This window comes from Hippocampus bargibanti, linkage group LG13 (assembly GCF_051943395.1).
Source record: "Hippocampus bargibanti isolate YZ-2025 linkage group LG13, ASM5194339v1, whole genome shotgun sequence".
NCBI classification, from domain to species: domain Eukaryota; kingdom Metazoa; phylum Chordata; class Actinopteri; order Syngnathiformes; family Syngnathidae; genus Hippocampus; species Hippocampus bargibanti.
In genome coordinates this window covers 5286061-5307399 of record NC_142746.1, presented here as the reverse complement: position 1 = coordinate 5307399, position 21339 = coordinate 5286061, and the positions used below count along the sequence as shown (strand labels likewise).

Below are 21339 nucleotides of genomic sequence, written 5' to 3'. Positions count from 1 at the left end.
GATGCACGGTTGGTTTCTTCCAAAATGCTGGGGTCTCCCTGTCCATAACCATTGCTTCAGCTAAATGGAGCCAAATGTATCATTTAATGAAATCATAATTCCAATATTTCAGATTACTTATCTCTTCTACTTTTAGTGCTTACATAATTGAACATTTTCCTCAACTCACAACAACGAGATTGCTTGAAATAGTTTCGACTCAATTGTCCTTGTTTTTTACATCCAGGTTAATTGTTACCTGATTAATAACAAGGGACACTTTGCAACTGTGCTCAGGTGGTAGTGGCTGAAGCCTTGCTGAACTTGAGGGGGCATCACCAGCAGAGGCCTGAAAAACAATTAGAATTATAGTTTAATCCCACCATTTGCAACAGGAGATGATACGCACACACACACGCTAGCAAACACCCGATAGCACTGGTGTCAAAACGCAAGGCCTGTGGGTCCGATCCGGCACGCCAGGTCAATTTATGTTGCCCACGAAAGTAAATCATGTGTTTTCCAAAACGTCAATTGTCATGTGTAAAAAAAATGTGTTGAGATTTTGCAATAATCTCGTTCCTCTGTATACCCTCACTTGAACAATAATCAGTCACTGTCATTCCAGAATTTATTAGGGAATTGAAAAGCATGACGTGGAGCACCATTCATGAATTTGTTTGGGTTTGCGTTTCAAGCTTCCGTCAGACGTTGGGCAATGCTTTTCCCACGAAGGGGCAGAATTTACCTTTTGTACAGCCACCCCCACTTTCAATGCAGATAACTACACAACCAAGTAAGTTCAAAATAACCTTTTTCTTCCAATGAGGAGTTTTATTACGCTGTATTGAATGTTGATGTAGGCCTGAAACTCAATATTTTGTGGGTTTTGCAATTTGAGTAAAAATGACTACATCCCTGGCACTGCAGTGGACACATATTTTAACATTGTCTGGCGGCGAATGAGTTAATCGACATGGCTGATTTCAAAACTAGTATTCTTTTAATTATCTTTTGTACAAGTCATTATTTTGTTGTTTCCCTCTCATAGCAGCCCTGGCAAGGAAGACATAACTCAAAAATTGGCCTTTGACTAAATTGTCTTTGACATCTTTGGCCGAGAGCCAACACCGCCATAATTCACACTGACTACTTCCATTTACTTGACAAAGGTAATAATTAACCCCTTGTTATATTATCTGTGCAAGTGAAACTCACCGCCACTCCAACTTCAGTTGCCAAGTCTCTGTTAATGAAAAACCGCAGCTTGGTGCTTTCCTTTGCTGTCATACGCTGATTCTCTGGACAGGCCCCACAAAGCTTGATCGTTTTACCCAGGCCATCTATTGAAAACAGGGAGAAAATCCTTCGCTGAATTTTCATGAATAATACTTGTGGATATATGTCAAGTGCACAAATTTAAATAATTTGACATTTGTGATAACTTCCAAAATATTCTTCATGTGCTATTGTTTTACGGAAAGAGAAATGTATGCCCGACTCTGGTTTATTTGGCAAAACAAAAGTTAACCAACAGTACCATACCATGATTGTTTAGAAGCTTGTCGACATTGGCGTCCAAAATAGAAAACGGGGCTGCCTAAAGGAAAGATGAATTTCACATTAAAACAAATACGTACAAGCTAACTCAACGATGCGCAACATTTTTAATTTTAAAATCTCTCTCTCTCTCTCTCTCTCTCTCTCTCTCTCTCTCTCTCTCTCTCTCTCTCTCTCTCTCTCTCTCTCTCTCTCTCTCTCTCTCTCTCTCTTTTGTACTTCTCAATTGTTGTCGACCAATGTAGTGATATTAAAGGACAACCGACACCATTTTTTTGTTTCCTAACTGACATCAGAAAAACGTTTATAGCATCTGAAATACCCAAAACACACAGGCTGATATTTTAGTCAACTGAAAAACACCAATAAAAACGACTTAAAGGCTCCAAAAACTAACAAACAAAATGAACTCGGAAATGGCCAGTTTCAGAAAGTCCCGCCCACTTGTTCATTACGTCACGCCAAGACGTCTTGCTTTGCTCAGCAATCAAAAGAATGCTTTCTTGTTACTCATCCAGTTATGAACATGATTCAAATAGTTCTGAAGAGGAAAGCACAAATGTTTGCAATCGATTAAAGAAGTCATTCCGTGTCATTTTGAGGCATCTGGACTGAAATGTAGCGTCCCAGAAAATGCACAAGATGGCGCCCAAGCTCCGTTGGAAATGGGCTAATTTGTCTGCCGGGAATTTGTGTCAGCTCGTATCAAATAGTAGTCTTGGTGCAACACACAACGATTCATCATCGTGTTATTTATGTGTTTTCCTTCTAATTTCATCATCAACACGGATCAACACAAAGTTTTCAGAACAAAGTACAAAAGTACCCAAAATGCATTTTGTGACGTTTTTTTCAGTCAGTGACAATACCTACTGTGACGTCATGGTAGGTATCGTCACCAACTCAAAAACAAGACTTCTTCTTTGCGAGTCTTAAAATGTAAAATATAGCTATATGCGGTGCAATGACGTGCAGTCAGGGGAGGCAAGTGAGGCCGTCCCTGTCATCATGGAAATATCAAATGAAAAAATAAATTAAACAGTTATATTTATTTCTTGATTTGTACTTTAAAGTTCCTTTCCATTTAACTTCACCATTTTTTGATTTTTTTTTCAAAATCGCTGGATTTTCACATTTACCGTTCAAATACTAAATAGAGACGAGCGGTGAGGCAGCAGCCGGCTGAGGCTCACCATTGATTGCGCAATGACTATGCTAACTGTGCTGGCTTGCTCTGCAGTGAGACCGCATTGCTGTCCCTCTGCATATCGCTATTAAAGTGTTCAAACATCTTTAGTATATGAACTAAATTTCTACAGTTTAGCTAGTGTATATAATGTACAGTCACTTTACATTATAAACACTGTATTACAGTGTTTATTTTATTTTATTTTTATCAAAACTGTGTGCATAGGTGAGGCACACATTTCTCCTGCCTCATGACAGGGGACGCTGGTGATTACAGATATTCTTCTTGCACTCCCTCGGCTGCAGAATAATAGAATTAGTGCATGAGAGCAAGCTACAGTAAACAGCAAGTTAAGTGCAACCATCCAGTCATTTTTTTAGTGTTGCTTGGCCTTATTTTGAGAATGGAGGATTCATACCTAAATTGAAAGAAATAGAGAGACTTTAAAAACTGAAGAAGAATAAGGAAGGCTTCTACAAAGAAGTTATTGATGCCTTTCTTCAGAGGGAGCGGCGCATGGACTTCATTTATAAGTAAAGGTAACTCGATGCTGACATGACATTTAAAACAAAACACGTTAACTGTTGCCAATCAAATGGTGAATAAGCTACTCTGTAGAGTTCATATGTTTGTAAATGTGACTGAGATGACGTCAGTGCCTCACCAGCCATGAACCGCACCGCACGGCACTGATGCGGTGGAATCTTTGCAAAATACGCTCAGTAGAAGTCATTTGAGGTGATTTGACAAAGTATGGAGACAACTTTTCCGGAGGCGTCGGTTGTTCTTTAAAGTGCAATTTGAACATTGGCTCATGTGGTTGGTTTCATCTGTTCATTAAATTGCAATTGGGGACTCAGACTCGCTGTGTACATCTATTTTAACCCTTTCATGCATCCTGTAACCTGATAACATGATAGACCAGACATGGGCAAACTACGGCCCGCGGGCCACATACGGCCCGTTCGGCTTTTTAATCCGGCCCGCCGAACTTGTCCAAATTATGGTAAAAACAGTGTCTGATAGTCTGAAAATGTTAGCGGACAAGTCAGACAAATTTGCCTGCCCGGCCATAAAGAAAGACGAGAAATGGCAAAAAAAACATTGTCACAAAGTATATAGGTTTTTCTTAAATTAAGGCGGTACCTACCACAAACGCTACGCTGCTTAATTTACGGAAAATATCTGTGGCCGAAGTTTTATTGCAGTTGACTTTTACCGTCTTTGTGCACAATGCATTGTTTGCGTTGCGTTGTCTCCTACGGGCCACTGAGCGCCTTTCAAACTCTCAAGTACAATTTACAGTCACGGTTTAATGCAAATTTACTTTTTATAGCGACACAAATTTTGTTAGCTTCTTTTGAATCTTTCTTCTGGGTCTAAGGTACTGTGCATCTACTTTGGAAAATGATATGTAAACGCACGACTTTGCTTCGGACTTTCCCGAGCGTTCTTGAGAAAGTCCGAAGCAGGAAGCAAGCTTCTGATTGGCTGCTGTGCCGAGTATGCAAATTTCAACTGTAGGTAGCCTATGTTTGTGTGCTTGGCCACGATACACGTGTACTGTGAAGGCGAGCGAGGGCGTCCGTGGCGAGTTTATCGAGTGCACGGTCAGGACAATCCATCCATGATTTTGCGGAGTTTAACACAAGTAGATATTATTGAGCTTGAGTATTTCGTTGTGTAACAATATGTATTGAATGTTGAATGTGATTCCTTTTTTCAATAAATGTTGATTTCTTTAACTTTCCACTTTCGATTGAAACTTATTAAAAACAGACGCAATCTTGATAAATTACAGTGCGTATGTTATTTTTATCTATTTACATTTCCTCCTCCCAGTATCTGCAAAATAGTATGTAAATGCCATATCTTGCATATTCCTTGAGACAAATTTATGAACTGATAAAGGCTTTTTTCACATTTGAAAGACTGTTAATAAATCAATCAAAAAACATCCCTTTCATCCCTTTGCTGATGTGAAATGTAAATTTCTCCACTGCGAGACTAATAAAGGCAAATCCAATCCAAATTGGGTTGTAGTGTTCTTACTGTGCTATGAGGTTTGCACACACTAGATTTAAAGGACAACCGACATCACTTTTTTGTTTCCTAACTGACATCAGAAAAATGTTTTATAGCATCTAAAATACCCAAAACATGCAGTATGATATTTTTAGTCAAATGAAAAACACCAATAAAAATGACTTTAAAAAAATCAAAACCGGAAGTGGCCAGTTTCAGAAGGTCCCGTCCCCTTGTTCGTGGTGCCAAGACGTCTTGCATTGCTGGAGAATCAAAACAATGGCTTCAGATTCAGAGAAGATGCTTTCTTGTTACTCATCCAGTCATGAATATGATTCAAATAGTTCTGAAGAGGAAAGCATACATGTTTGCAATCGATTAAATAATTTATTCTGTGTCATTTTGAGGCATCGGGGGGGTGATGGAATGTCGCACCCAAAAAAGGCAGAAGATGGCGACAATCTTCCGTGTGGAAATGGCTCAACATTTTGTCACAACACATAAGGATTCACCATCGCGTTATTTATGTGTTTTCCTTCTAATTTCGCCATCAACACGGATCAACACGAAGTTTTCAGACCAAATAAAGTACCGCAAAATACATTGTGATCAAAGGACTGCTACAGTGTGATCTTTCTCGGTGAGGGGCGTTCCTTCAGTGACGTAACGTGAGGACTCGTCACCAACTCAAAAACAAGTCTTCCGGAATATTCAGCACGAGTCTTAAAACGTAAAATATAGCTATATGCGTTGGAATCTTTGTAAAATACACTCAATATAAGTCATTTGAAGCGATTTGACAAATTATGGACACAACTTGTCCAGAGGCGTCGGTTGTCCTTTAATTCTTTAGTATATCCGGCCCAAACATTCCCTCCAAATGGTCCTGGCCCGGCCCCTTCGTCAAATTTTAGAACCCATTGTGGCCCGCGAGTCAAAAAGTTTGCCCACCCCTGTGATAGACTGTCCATTGTAGTAACCGCTGTCCCTGAAAGGATTCATAGACTGAACGCATAATAGTGCAATTTTTGTGTCTTACCATGAGAATGCCATTACTGACATAGTCACTTGGGGGCTCCTCACTAAACAGGAAGAAAAAAAACAACTTGATAAGAATGTACTTCTCACATTTGAGAGCTAATATTTTATGAATATGCGCAAAGCCTGTCACCTTTGGAGCATCTCAAATTCTATTAAAATTTGGTCTGTTTTCTGAAAAAACATGAGAAGGTGGTCAAGGCGAGGAGCATGACACATAAACGCATCAAAGCGGAGAGAGCATCTCTGATCATGTAAACTAGTGTTGCAGGCAACAGTCATAAACCGAGACCCAAACTGAAATTTTCAGGCTCTGATGAAATCATCCAAAAGACAGACAAAATATTTGAAGGCCAAGCATGTCAAAAAAGTACACAATGACATAACCTAAACTGGTTTTTGCATTTTTGAAACATTGCGTCTGCCACATGCTGTAACCTCAATAAGGTCAATTAAATGTTTTCATTTTGTCACCTCGCGAGAATTCACATCGGAGGGACTTTTATTTACCACGACTGACACCATCGTAGATGCTGATTCACAATCCCGGAGTAAATTCTCAGACAAGTTGCCGTCGTCATTTTGGTATTAAAACTTCTTGACAAGGAATACTGATGTGGATATGACAGCAATACCGCCCCCAAACCACCACCTCTCTCAAAAGTGTGACTATAGTGATTGCATTTACCTCAGAATTTAAATTGAATGAGAGTCTTTCTTTCTTTCCAAGTGTGAGGTTGCTGAGATCGTACATCGTCGCTGAAATGATGTCATCGTGCGAAACAGGGTCCTCGTCATGCAGACTGATCTCTAAAACATTCTGGAGAAATATCAAACTACTTAGCGCAGTCTGCAAATTTTAAATCAACAATTGTGTCATCATTGACATCCGGAAGTGTTGAAATTGCCTTTTAAATGTGATACAAAAACACTGGATATGAGCAAACCATTTTATGATAAAAAAAAGAACTCCCTGTGGACTTACTTTCAGAAGGGAGGGAACCCTGAAGGTTAAAGTTTCATTCCATTCCGGATTACTCTTGTTATGCACTGTTTTTGTGTTGAATGCACTTGCAGTTGCCGTCGGAAGATAAAGACTGACGTAACAGTCTGACTCTGAAACTGAAACATAGTGAGCAAGGAGAGGAATGATCTCCAATCATTATTTCACTTTACATGCACTTAATACAACAGTCGATGAGAAGGTTTCTTCAGCCGTCATCTGTACAAAAGTGAAGGTTTCGGACGTTTCGCCTCCTATCCAAGAGGCTTCGTCAGCGAACTAAAGTCTGACTGGTCGTATCGGCCCCATTTATATATCCCTAATGTCCAGACCTGGACACAGCTATGATAGGACACAGCTATGATAGGACCTATCATAGCTGTGTCCGGCGCCACCAGGTCTGGACATTAGGGATATATAAATGGGGCCGATACGACCAGTCAGATTTTAGTTCGCTGACGAAGCCTCTTGGATAGGAGGCGAAACGTCCGAAACCTTCACTTTTGTACAGATGACGGCTGAAGAAACCTTCTCATCGATGGACCACTCCTGTACGACTGAGAGCTTACACAGACTTAATACAACAGTATAAAGTTGTACTTACAGTAATCTCGGGAATGACCAACTTTGGCTTTTAATACAGTCACATTTAATTTCCAGTAAGAAACTCCTTCCTTCTGTTGAGGGAGCCAATCAGAAATAATTACCAACTGTAAAAACGCACTTAAAAACCAGCATTTAAATGGATTTATATCATTCAAACAAAACAGCTGTAACATGACAGCTTTTGATGTGACATGAAAAAATGAATAACTCATTTGACGGAAATATACAGTGTAATGGAACTGTATTTATTATTTGGTATATTAATAGAGTATAATTTTTTTCACACAATAATTCACTGTGATTTATTTCTTGACAGCAAAAAATGCAATGTAAATCTTTGTTTGAATCATCACAAGAAATGCTTTGCAGTATTCCATGGTAAGTAGCTAGTTTTCTGTATCTGTAAAGGAACTATGTATTTTTATGTAAATATTTTATGTAAAACATGCGGATCAAACCTCTAAAGAGGGAGGACACTGATTTGCTGTGGCGACCCCTTGAAGGGAAAAGCTGAAAGGAAAAGAAGGAAATTATGTATGTATTTCATGTAAATATTTTATGTATTTTTTATGTAAATAAAAAAACTGTTATATGGATAAAAGTCTAGTCTTTGAAGTTGCATTTGACATATGTTCCAAAAAAGGCACCGTCTCAATTGAGGTCTTTCATGACGATTGTATCTAATTAGGCACATTATCAAATTTCCTTTATTATTGGAAAATAATAAAAAAATGAAGCTACTAGTATGTTATAATATCCACCAATGACCATAAAAACTGAACAGATTTTTTTTTTTCTAACTACAAAATAATTCAGGCAGTAAAGGGTTAAACAGGGCAAAACTAATCTTTTAATGGGTGACAAGTGTATTCCCATCCATCTCACAAGGGTCGCAGTGAGAGAAAAAATAGAGCACGAGGAGAAAATCCAAACAGAACATACAAACTCCACACAAAGAGGCCATAGCTGAAATTGAAGCCGGTACCTTTGCACAGTGACATCGACTCGCTAATCACTCGACATTATTAGTATTATTTTCTTCTATGGACTACACGTAGCTAGAATGTCACACATTCTCATTTATTTGCAGTGCATGTGAATTTATGATGGGTTTTTTTGCATGAACAATCTGACATTGGATTGGATTGGATTGGATTGGATTGGATATGCCTTTATTAGTCTCACAGTGGAGAAATTTACATTTCACAGCAGCAAAGTGATGAAAGGAATGAAAGTAGAAAAACAAAATACATGAGCTGCTGGAAAGGCAGCCACATGTTGATATTGACATGTTGATATAAATTGTACACGAGTCACTGTTATAACCAAGTTTATTTCATTCCAAATTCAAAATGTCTTACCCCGAATGAAAAGCCTGTGAATGGGCTCACAGCTTTCTTTTCACTGAAGAAAAGAGAAATAGACAGCATTTTCATGATATAGTCAATGAAACTGTTGAATAAAATAAAACAACCCCAAAACTGTTACCTCTCCAACAAAAAATCGATCCAAAGTTTACCCTTTAAAGACACAGACAGAAAATTAAGTCAGGAACGCATGAGTGATTCTGTAAATGACTTTTACATGACAACAGACTCTGTCACACTGGCCCATCAAAACGATTGGCACACCCTACAAACTCTTTGAAAAACCTCATTGGTTTGCAAACACAATGCTTGACAAGATTTCTGTGTGGATACTTTCTTGTTGTATTGTATTCCAGACGCCACATTTAATATTAAGGCTGCTAGACCACAACTGTTTCATTTGATATTTTGCATCACATTACGATATGGAGGACTCACAGACAAAAAGCTACTACGGATGTGATCGCACAACAAGATGGAGGTTTTATTCATTTTAATTCCCTCTTGAGGCGTAGAGAATAAAGTAGAGACCGAAAGGAGAATGTGTGGGATAAAATAGCGACAAACAAAGAAATGGACATCTATCTTAAAGGACAATCGGCGCCTCCAGACAAGTTGTGTCCATAATTTGTAAAATCATTTCAAACTACTTCTACTGAGCGTATTTTACAAAGATTCCACCACATATAGCTGTATTTACGTCTTAAGACTCGCGCTGAATATTCAGGAAGTCTTGTTTTTGAGTTAGTGACAATTACTGACGACACGTCAGGAACGCCCCTGACCGAGAAAGAGGGTACTTTGTTTGGTCTGAAAACTTCGTGTTGATGGCGAAATTAGAAGGAGAACACATAAATAATGCCATGGTGAATCGTTGTATGTTGCACCAAGACAACTATTTGATATTTGCTGACAAAAATTCCCATAAGACAAATCAGCCCATTTCCAACGGAGTTTGGACGCCATCTTCTTCATTTTCATTGATCCAAGATGGCGCCGCGGATGGCAGCCTCGGTCACACGCTCCTTAGTATTGTTCCTGGTTTTGTCATTTTCATTTGTTTTTTGCGATCCTACGCGACTCAGTTACACGAGGGAAGAGTTACTGAGCATTGGGGAATCCACTCTTGGACTATTTTCACCGACACACCAAAATCTACAAGGTTTTTCGGGGCTGCTCGCGAGCGGCGTAGCAGCTCTGTACGGAGCTTTGAGACGCCGGCGAAGGAGGAGGAAGCGAGCCGGCGTGCTCGTCAAGCTACGGCAGCGTGGATTTCCAACGCCGCTCCCATCGATCCACCTCGCTAATCTACGCTCACTACCAAACAAGATGGACAAACTTCTGCTTCTCACAAAGACCAATAAAACGTTTGCCCGCTCTGCTGCGCTGTGCTTCACTGAGACTTGGCTCAGTGACCGCCACCCGGATTCCGCACTACACCTACCCGGATTCCGCACTACACCTACCCGGATTCCGTCTCCTTCGGGCCGATCGTGACACGGAGCAATCTGGGAAATCCAAAGGCGGTGGACTATGCTTCTACATCAACGAAGAATGGTGCACTGATGTCACGATGCTCGACGCACACTGCAGCCTTGGTTTGGAATCGCTGTCTCTCAACTGCAAGCCATTCTACTCGCCACGTGAGTTCGCTTCCTTTATTCTCGTTGCCGTGTACATCGCGCCACAAGCTTATGCTAACGCGTGTATACAAACGCTAGCGGACCATGTAAACCATCTCGAGCTAAAATATCCAGAATCACCCCTGATCATTTTGGGCGATTTTAATCAAACACGCTTAAACCGTGAACTCCCCAAATATAAGCAGCATATTGACTGTTTCACCAGAGGAGAAAACATTCTAGATCATTGTTACACAGCACTCAAAGGCGCATACCGGTCTGTTGCGCATGCAGCATTGGGTCTTTCTGACCACTATTTAATCCACTTAATTCCCACATACAAACAGAAACTCAAATGTGTAAAACCGGTAGTCAAGACAGTTAAAACATGGACAGATGAAGCAAAGTTATCGCTACAAGAATGCTTAGACTGCACTGATTGGAGCGTCTTTGAAACTTCAACGGGCACATTGGATGAATACACAGACACTGTAACATCATACATCAGTTTCTGTGAGGACATGTGTGTACCAACAAAGTCCTTCCGCTCATTCAACAACAACAAGCCATGGTTCACTCCCAAACTCAGGCAGCTTAGGAAAGAGAAAGAATCCGCATTTAAAAGCGGCGATCGAGCAGTTTACAAACTCGCCCGAAACAGGCTGACGAAGGAAATTAACATCGCAAAGAAAAGTTATGCGGAGAGGCTTAACAAACAGTTCTCCGCTAACGACTCTGCATCGGTGTGGAATGGCCTGAAAGCAATAACAAATTATCGTTTACCTTCCCCCCAAGCAGTGTACAACAATGGTATGACTGATGAGTTAAATACATACTTTTGCCGATTTGAAAATGACACCACCATTTCCCCGGTCTGCCCACCATTACCAGAAACTACCGTATCTCCGCCCTCTGCCCTACAGATCCACGAACTGGACGTTAGACGGCTCTTCAAGCAGCAGAAGATCAAGAAAGCTGCAGGACCTGACAGAGTGTCCCCCTCCTGCCTGAGAGTCTGCGCTGACCAGCTGGCTCCGGTCTTAACACAAATCTTTAACAGATCCCTGGAGCAGTGTGAAGTCCCATCCTGCTTCAAACAGTCTACTATCGTCCCAGTTCCAAAGAATCCAGCACCCTCGGGATTGAACGACTATAGACCTGTCGCTCTGACGTCTGTGGTCATGAAGTCCTTTGAACGCCTCGTGCTGAACCACCTAAAGAACATCACCGGACCTCTGCTAGATCCTCTTCAGTTTGCCTACCGGGCAAACAGGTCTGTGGAGGATGCACTCAACATCGGGCTGCACCACATCCTCGACCACCTTGACAACACAGGAACCTACGCAAGGATCCTGTTTGTGGACTACAGCTCTGCGTTCAATACCATCATCCCAGAACTCCTCATCCCCAAACTTCTCCAGCGTGGTGTGTCCCCCACGATCTGCCAGTGGACCCTCAGCTTCCTGACAGGACGGACACAACAGGTCAGACTGGGAAATATATCATCCACAACACGAACCACGAGCACTGGAGCCCCGCAGGGATGCGTCCTCTCTCCATTGCTCTTCTCTCTCTACACGAACGACTGCACCTCAACGCACCCAGCTGTCAAATTCATAAAGTTCGCAGACGACACCACGGTCATCGGTCTCATCAAAGACGGCGACGAGTCTGCGTACCGACGACAAGTGGAGCAGATGGAGCTCTGGTGCAGCCGTCACAACCTGGAGCTGAACACGCTCAAGACAGTTGAGATGATGGTGGACTTCAGGAAACATCCATCACTACAGCTACCCCTCACACTATCCAACTGCCTGGTGTCAACCGTTGAGACCTTCAAGTTCCTGGGAATCACAGTCTCCCAGGACATGAAGTGGGAGGTCAACACCAACTCTATCCTGAAAAAGGTCCAACAGAGAATGTACTTCCTGAGGCTGCTAAAGAAGCATGGCCTGCCACAGGAGCTGCTGCAACATTTCTACACGGCTGTCATCGAATCCATCCTGTGTTCTTCCATCAGCGTTTGGTTCGGGGCCGCCACAAAAATGGACAAAATCCGACTTCAACGGACAGTTAGGACGGCGGAAAAAAATCATTGGCACCGCCCTACCCACTCTCGAGGACTTGCACACTGCAAGAATCCAAACTAGGGCGCGGAAAATCCTACTGGACCCTCCGCACTCTGCCCACCACCTTTTCCAGCTACTCCCCTCAGGCAGGCGCTACCGATCCATGCGCACCAAATCCAGCAGACATTTAAACAGCTTCTTCCCCCAAGCCATTAACTCTTTGAACTCTTTCAACTCTTTCAGCAGTAGCCAAAATGGAACTGTATAGTGCCACTTAGCAGTTTTTTTTTACGACGATACTAGTGCAGCGTGTTCTACCGGAAACAAATTCCTTGTGTGTTCTACATACTTGGCAATAATGATGATTCTGATTCTGATTCTGATTCTGATTCTGATTTTCTGGGTGCTACACATCAGTCCTGACGCCTCAAAATGAGACGGAAGGACTTCTTTAATCGATTGCAAACATTTATGCTTTCCTCTTCAAAACTATTTGAATCATATTCATAACTGGATGAGTAACACGAAAGCATCTTCTCCGAATCTGAAGCCATTGTTTTGATTCTCGAGCGAGGAAAGACGTATTGCCGTGACGTCACAAACAAGGGGGCGGGACCTTCTGAAAATGGAACGTTCTCAGATCTCACATTTTTATTTGACTAAAAATATCAGCTTGCGTGTTTTGGGTATTTTAGATGCTATAAAACGTTTTTCTGATGTTAGTTAGGAAACAGAAAAATTGTGCCGGTTGCCCTTTAAAGTTTAGGAAACGTTCCTATTGCAACAAAAGAGTAATCAGGAGAGTTGGATGGCCAATATGGTCAGGATGAATCGCAAATGCAACTTGTCGATGTACTGCTTGCGTTTTGTCATGTTATTGTAAAGTCTATTGGCTAAAAAAACAAAAATCTGCTGATTGCTAATCGTCAACAGGATGTATAATGTGGATTGAAAGCAAAAGTCGCTATTTGGTGACTCAAAAATGATTATGTTCATATCATCACGGTGTTTTTTTTACAACTTTCAGAGAATCAGGACATTAATTGGAACAAATATCACACACGTGGACCTTGCCTCCTCATATCTAAGACCCCCCCCACAGCTTGGACCACTACACCTCGCTGCTCCCTTCTGGTGGATTGAAAAGGGAATGTCTATAGCAAGGTGTTAAAATGAATGCAAGTTATGAATTGTGAAAATGCACAGAGGTGCATTAAAAGGACATTTAAATAATATGGACATTTTAACCCATTCACGCACCCTGTACTTGCTTACAGGTGTCAAAGACAAGGTTCGAGGGCCTAATCTGGATCGCCACATCATTTTATCATTATTATTATATGATGCTTGCTTCAGTCCAAACCAAAATTTCTAATTGTCCCATGTACACCACAATAACAATCATTATTTTTTGCTGGAAATTTCAAAGCTAATTATTCATTACTTTGTTGCGTGAACTTTTTAGCTTGGCCAAAACAAACATGCGGATCAAACCTCTAAAGATGGAGGACACTGATTTGCTATGGCGACCCCTTGAAGGGAAAAGCCGAAAGGAAAAGAAGAAGTTGCGTGGACTTTTTGTAATATGTGGAGGGAATGAAACCTTGTTTCCCAAATTCCCCAAATTCCTCAAATTCATAATGGTCCCCGAGTGGAAACTGTAACTCCAATGTGTCCTGCGGAAAAAGATGAGTTTGAGCGAATAACATGATAAATTGTACGTCATATCAGCTGTCCCTCAAATCGTTAATTATTTGAGTCACACCCAAAATTTGCAATGAGGAACAGATAATTTGCACAGCGCCCTGTTTGGAAAATTCCAACAAATTACCTTTTTCCATCAGACACAGGTGTGTTTGTTGGAGGAGGATACATACAAAAAAAAAGTGGCCCTCAGGGTCCGCAGTTAACCATTGCTGTTGTGTTGTTACACCATCAAACAGGCTGATCGAAGGTCTCCCCCTCTCTCCCCCTCTCTCTCCCTCTCTCCCCCTCTCTCTCCCTCTGTCTCCCTCCCTCTCCCTCCCTCTCCCCCTCCCTCTCACCCTCTCCCCCCCGATCTCTGTCTCTCTCTCTCTCTCTCTCTCTCTCTCTCTCTCTCTCTCTCTCTCTCTCTCTCTCTCTCTCTCTCTCTCTCTCTCTCTCTCTCTCTCTCTCTCTCTCTCTCTCTCTCTCTCTCTCTCTCGTACATACCTCGGGTTGGATGGCAAATTCCTTGATTTCCATTTTCCCTTCAGTTAGTGTGCTGACATCAATGACCATTGTTTGGATTAAATCGTCAAATAGGGGATCCTCATCATACAGATGAATCTGGAGAGTAGTCTGGGAACATAGCACAATATTAATAGACTAGTTTGGAACGTCAGAACAATTCAAGCCTTAACAAAGATATTAAGAGGTGCAGTGACTAATGAAAAAATAAAGAAATAACAGACACATAAAACAATAATAATAGTAATCGTAATAATAACAATAATAATAATAATTAAAAAGAAAAAGAAGAAGAAGAAGAAGAAGAAGAAGAAGAAGAAGAAGAAGAAGAAGAAGAAGAAGAAGAAGAAGAAGAAGAAGAAAACAACAGAAAGTCACAGTAGCTGACATCTGCTAATGGGTTGAAAGTGATCATTCGTTCCTGGTTCATGGCTTCTCAGGGTGTTGATAGCAGAGGATGGTTAAATCAGCAGGAAGCATAACCCTCAGGGTTGAAAGCTTGTGACAAAAGTCGCGGCTTGAAGTCTTAAATTACGGGAATCATGAATTTATAGCGCGATCTATCAGTAATATGTCGAGGGCATTAAGTATTCCAATGGCTTCCCCAAATTCATAACGGCCCCTGAGAGGAAACCGTAACTACAATGTGGCCCACGGCAAAAAGTGAGTTTGTTCCCAGGTGTTGAACAGGATAAATTAGTTTAATCTTGTAGATAGCAGGGGCATCGTGGGGCCGGCCGACAAGGGACAGAAAGAAAAGAGGAAAGGGGAAGGAGGAAGACCGCTGGGAGAGCATTTATAAGACGGGCATAATAGGATGTGACATCGTGTAAAGGAAGGGAGGATATGACGTATCAGGAAGTCCAAAACGTAAACAAACGATGCAAAAAGATGTTTAAAGATGTTCATATAGCGAATTACCCCAACACCTGCCTCAACAGTTAATCAATTGATGGCTCAAATCTGGGCTCAGGCCTTCTTGTGAGGGGTTTGCTCGTTCTCCCTCTGCCTACCTAGGTTTTCTCCGCGTACTCCGGTGTGCTTCCATATTTCAAAAATATACGTGGCAGGGTGATTGAATATTGCAAATTGTCCCTAAGTATGAGTGTGTGCATGATTGGTGGATTGGCCACGTGTCCTGTGATTTGCTGTTTTTTAGTGCACCCTACCCACTGCCCGAAGACTCTTGGGACATTATGCATTATCCTAGTGGAGCCTATCCCAGCTATCATGTTGACTTCTCAGTGCAGAGGTCGTGGGTTCAATCCCCGCTTTGGCCTCCCTGTGTGGAGTTTGCATGTTCTCCTCCGGCCTGTGTGGGTTTTCTCCGGGTCCTCCGGTTTCCTCCCACATTCCAAGAACATGCATGGCAGGCAGATTGAACACTGCAAATTGTCCCTAAGTGAGAATGTGAGAGCAAATGGTTGTTTGTCTCTATGTGCCCTGCGATAGGCTGACAAGTCACATTTTCCCCAGCTAACTGCCCGTCGACAGCTGAGAGAGGATCCAGCATCCCCCGTGCCTGTAGTGAGGATAAAGTGATGAATGAATGAATGAATGAATGAATGAATGAATGAATGAATGAATGAATGAATGAAAAAAGAGTTAATACTGTTTCCCAAGAAAAGTCAACGTCTTTCCTGCATTTTGTGATGCATGTTTTGCTCTCCGCATGAAGGTTAAAAGTCTGTGATATCTTCACTGGTCTCACCTGGAACTTATTGTGGAGAGTGAAACTGAAGCTTTTGTTCCATTCTGGGTTTTTGTCATTTTTCACAGTAGTTGTTTTGAAAACAATTGTCGGTGGGAGTGTCAGCTTGACATAGCAATCAGACTCTGACCCTGAAATATGAATTAAAAAAAGAGATTAAAAATACACAATTTGGTTAACATTAAAATGTTATTCTCACATACAAAAGTCTCTTGAACGAATGTTTTCTGCCTTAAGTACGGTGACAGTCAGCGTCCTGGAAGAGAAAGCCTTGTGTAGAAACAAAGGAGGGAGGGTGCAGGTTAATAGTCATCAAAGTATAGTAATGAGAAGAAAATAACCTCTTGGAGATATTTGTATGTAATTTTTTTAAACAACAATAATTGCAAGTAAATGTTTTGATGGGCACAGTTAAGACAGGACAAGGTAATAAACTCATGTAAATGTTTCCCGGAATAGTAAGAGCAGTATTCGAAATAGTACTGAAACAGTCATGCAAAGTATCGTCACACTGCAGTACAGTGTTCAACCAGTGTACTCCTCAACATGATGTTAGAAAACTAAATTTCTCGCACTATTAATTTCGATGAACCACTAAACAGGAAGGATGGGCAATTGCAGTCCTCCTAGTAAACTATCCCGCAGGTTTTTGATGTTTTCTTCTTCCCACAAACCTGATTCATATGATCACAGTCGTGATCAGGTGACAGCGACACAAGAACACACTGGCTTATATGACCTTTGTGGCGACAGAACAAGCAATGCCATGAACTTAATAAAGATGAAAATGCTCAGAAAAAAAGGTCCCTAACACAAAATGGTCATCGGCATAGCAACATTCAGAAAAGCAAAACTATACTCACCATTTGATGAGAATACTCTGATCTTACCGTGAAATGGGCTTCTGTTTCCCAACATTACATCACAAAATAATTGACTTGTTCATTGTGTGAAATTCAGCCATTTTCTATTACAGGTGATGGCCGGGGGGCAGTAGAGTACATGTATTATTATATCATCATGGACATGTATGTATGCGGATGTGTATCGTAATGGACTATGGTAAATAAAACAATTTAATTATAGAGTCCTTTATAGTTCCTTTCTTTAATTACAATACAATCGCACATTTATTATACATAAAATAAGGTCTATTTTGTGTAATTTTAATGCCTATTTCGTAGAAAATTGTGTTTCATGGGGACCTGGGAATGGATTATTCTCATTTTAATGGTTTCTTATGGAAATTAATCTTTGCAAGACACACTTTTCGCCTTACACACACTTAATGGGAACCAATGAAGTTCGTAAGCGGAGGTATCAATGTACTGTATTTGCCCTGTCTCACTCTTACCTTTAGTGCTCGAGCGCCACTAGCGGCCTTTAGAAGTAACACATATATTGGCCGCATCGTTGCATAACCCTCAGGGTTGAAAGCTTGTGACAAAAGTCGCGGCTTGAAGTCTTAAATTACGGGAATCATGAATTTATAGCGCGATCTATCAGTAATATGTCGAGGGCATTAAGTATTCCAATGGCTTCCCCAAATTCATAACGGCCCCCGAGAGGAAACCGTAACTACAATGTGGCCCACGGCAAAAAGTGAGTTTGTCACCCTTGCTCCACTCCATTAAACAGACTGGTCTACATTCTCTCTTACACACATACAAACACACACAAACACACACAGAGAGCAGTAATATGAGAGAAAACCGGAGGACCGCAAGCAGACTGCAATTCATTGAACCCACTTGGTGCGATCTAAAGCCTCGAGAACACAAGTGACCTGGATGATTGTAAAATATCACAGGCAGAAAAAGAGGGAGAATTAACGTCTCCATCTAGGTTAATTAAATTCAGTGACTCTGCAAATTGAAACAAAAACAATCGGACGCTGACAAAGTATTATCAAGTATGACTCCTGTCTCAAAATTAAATAGGACTAAACTTACCATTGCCACTGGAAAGGTTACAGCTCGGTGGAAGTGAACAGATAGTATTATGCACGAGGCTCTCTCTTACTATTTTGACAATTTTACAATGAAAATAACATGGGCGTGTTTTGTGCTGGAATTAATCAGCCACTCCCTACATCCAACTCGACAAGGCTAGACAAGGTTTCTGTCATATGCTCTTCAGCCACATTTCCATCAAATACCACGCTTTGGTTTGGTTCACTAGATCCATTTGCATTTCCACCAGCGATGAATTGCTGATCGCATACAAGCGCCCTAAACGAAAAGTTATTGAATCAAACAACCAGAGATAAGCAAGTCAAGTTGCTAAAATAGATATTCAGTAAATCTATTCTTCTTCTTCTTTAACTTTCAGTTTTTGCGGGGGTCACCACAGTGAATCACTGTACTCCACCCAACCTGTTTTGTGCATTATCTTCTTTGACACCAGCTACCATCATGTCCTCTTTGACAACATCCATAAAACTCCTCTTAGGAGGCCTTCCTTTCGGTCTCCTACCTGGCAGTTCAAGACTCAGCATCCATCAGAATCAGAAAGCCTTTAATAGTCCCATAGTGGGTAAATTTGCAATCTACAGCAGCAAGATTGAAAGGAGTCAGGGTAAGCGGGAGTCAAAAATAAAAAAAGAACAATCTTGCATGTACAAAAAAATGACAGAAGACTGAATTGTACAACTGCACAAAAATGTTTCATTAAAAGAAGTAGTGCAAAGTATAAAGCGAATAATATATATATATATATATATATATATATATATATATATATATATATATATATATATATATATATATATATATATATATATATATATATATATATATATATATATATATAATAAATCCTCGGCTCACCCCTCATGGATACCGCCTCAGAAATGGAGCTACGATCAGTCACCTCCTCTACATGGATGACATAAAGCTGTATGCTAAGAGCGAAAGGGACATAGACTCCCTGATCCACACAACCAGGATCTACAGCAGTGACATCGGGATGCCATTCGGGCTGGAGAAATGTAGTCGGATGGTGACTAAGAGGGGCAAGGTAGTCCACACTGAAGGGGTCTCACTCCCTGAAGGAACAATAGCAGACATTGAAAACAGCTACAAGTACCTTGGTATACCACAGGCCAATGGCAACCTCGAACTAGCAACAAGGAAAGCGGCTACGACCAAATACCTCCAGCGGGTGAGGCAAGTCCTCAGAAGCCAGCTCAATGGCAAGAACAAGACCCGGGCAATAAGCAGCCATGCCCTGCCAGTGATCAGATACCCTGCAGGAATAATAAGGTGGCCAAAGGAATAGATTCAGACCACGGACGTTAAGACCCGAAAACTCCTCACCATGCATGGAGGGTTCCATCCCAAGTCCAGCACCCTGAGACTGTACACAAGCCGTAAGGAAGGAGGCCGAGGACTAGTGAGTGTGAGAGCCACTGTCCAGGATGAAACATCCAAGCTCCATGAATACATCAAAGACAAGGCTCCGACGGATGATGTACTCAGAGAATGTCTCAGACAATGGGGAACAGAGGATGAGGTGCTGGAAGAGGGACAATCATGGGAGGAAAAGCCCCTACACGGGATGTACCACCGAACCATAGCAGAAGTGGCTGATCTCAAGAAGTCCTATCAGTGGCTAGAGAGGGCTGGCCTAAAAGACAGCACAGAGGCACTCATCCTGGCTGCTCAAGAGCAGGCCCTGAACACCAGAGCCATAGAGGCAGGGATATACCACACCAGACAAGACCCAAGGTGTAGGTTGTGCAAAGAGGCACCTGAGACAATCCAACACATAACTGCAGGGTGTAAGATGCTGGCAGGGAAAGCCTACATGGAGCGCCATAACCAGGTGGCTGGCATAGTCTATCAAAACATATGTGCGGAGTATGGACTGGAAACCCCAAGGTCAAAATGGGAAACACCTCCCAAGGTAGTAGAGAATGACCGAGCAAAGATCCTGTGGGACTTCTAGATACAGACTGACAAGATGGTAATGGCCAACCAACCAAATATCGTGGTCATAGATAAAGGGGAAAGGAAAGCCGTTGTCGTGGATGTAGCGGTCCCGAGTGATGGAAACATCAGAAAGAAGGAACATGAGAAAATCGAGAAATACCAAGGGCTCAGAGAGAAGCTGGAGAGAGCCTGGAAGGTAAAGGTGACAATCGTGCCTGTGGTGGTCGGAGCACTCGTGGCAGTGACCCCCAAACTAGACGAGTGGTTGCAACAGATCCCGGAACAACATCGGATATCTCGGTCCAGAAGTGCAGTGCTGGGAACAGCACGGATACTGCGCAGAACCCTCAAGCTTCCTGGCTTGAGGGTCCCGAGCTAAAATGGGGGACAGACACCACCCATGAGGGGTGAGCCGAGGATTTATATATATAATATATATATATATATATATATATATATATATATATATATAATATATATATATATATATATATATATATATATATATATATATATATATATATATAAATATATATATATATATATATATATATATATATATATATATATATATATTATTTGCTTTATACTGTATTTTTATACTTTGCACTACTTCTTTTAATGAAACATTTTTGTGCAGTTGTACAATTCAGTCTTCTGTCATTTTTTTGTACATGCAAGATTGTTCTTTTTTTATTTTTGACTCCCGCTTACCCTGACTCCTTTCAATCTTGCTGCTGTAGATTGCAAATTTACCCACTATGGGACTATTAAAGGCTTTCTGATTCTGATGGATGCTGAGCCTGTCTTGGCGATTATCTGGCTGAGGGGGTTCAGTCCTATGCAGAACAGCAATGGGGAGAGTTCATCACCTTGGTATATGCCACATTTGATGGACACTTGCGTTAGTGGCTTGCCATTGGCTTCAAGTGTGGTTTTCCACATCCTCATCAAGTTTGCAACAAAGGCTCTCAGGGTCCTGTTGACCTTATACAACTCCAAGCATTCAGTAATCCATGTGTGTGGC

The 21339-nt window shown here is 41.4% G+C and overlaps 1 protein-coding gene across 1 annotated transcript in view; it reads right to left on the bottom strand.

The window, feature by feature from the left end:
• The window catches only part of LOC148889109 (cytosolic phospholipase A2 zeta-like), a 46459-nt gene extending 28105 nt beyond the window's left edge, over positions 1-18354 (bottom strand). The window contains exons 1-14 of the mRNA XM_089012599.1: positions 18333-18354; positions 16584-16650; positions 16381-16511; positions 14652-14780; positions 8889-8920; positions 8762-8804; positions 7399-7471; positions 6777-6913; positions 6480-6611; positions 5925-5965; positions 5793-5835; positions 1525-1579; positions 1198-1322; positions 239-328 (exon numbers count right to left, since the gene is read on the bottom strand). Coding sequence (XP_088868725.1) covers positions 239-328; positions 1198-1322; positions 1525-1579; positions 5793-5835; positions 5925-5965; positions 6480-6611; positions 6777-6913; positions 7399-7471; positions 8762-8804; positions 8889-8920; positions 14652-14780; positions 16381-16511; positions 16584-16650; positions 18333-18335 — 1101 coding nt within the window. The 5' untranslated portion in view covers positions 18336-18354. The remainder of the gene's footprint in view (positions 1-238; positions 329-1197; positions 1323-1524; positions 1580-5792; positions 5836-5924; positions 5966-6479; positions 6612-6776; positions 6914-7398; positions 7472-8761; positions 8805-8888; positions 8921-14651; positions 14781-16380; positions 16512-16583; positions 16651-18332) is intronic.
• Between the last annotated feature and the right edge of the window lie 2985 nt (positions 18355-21339).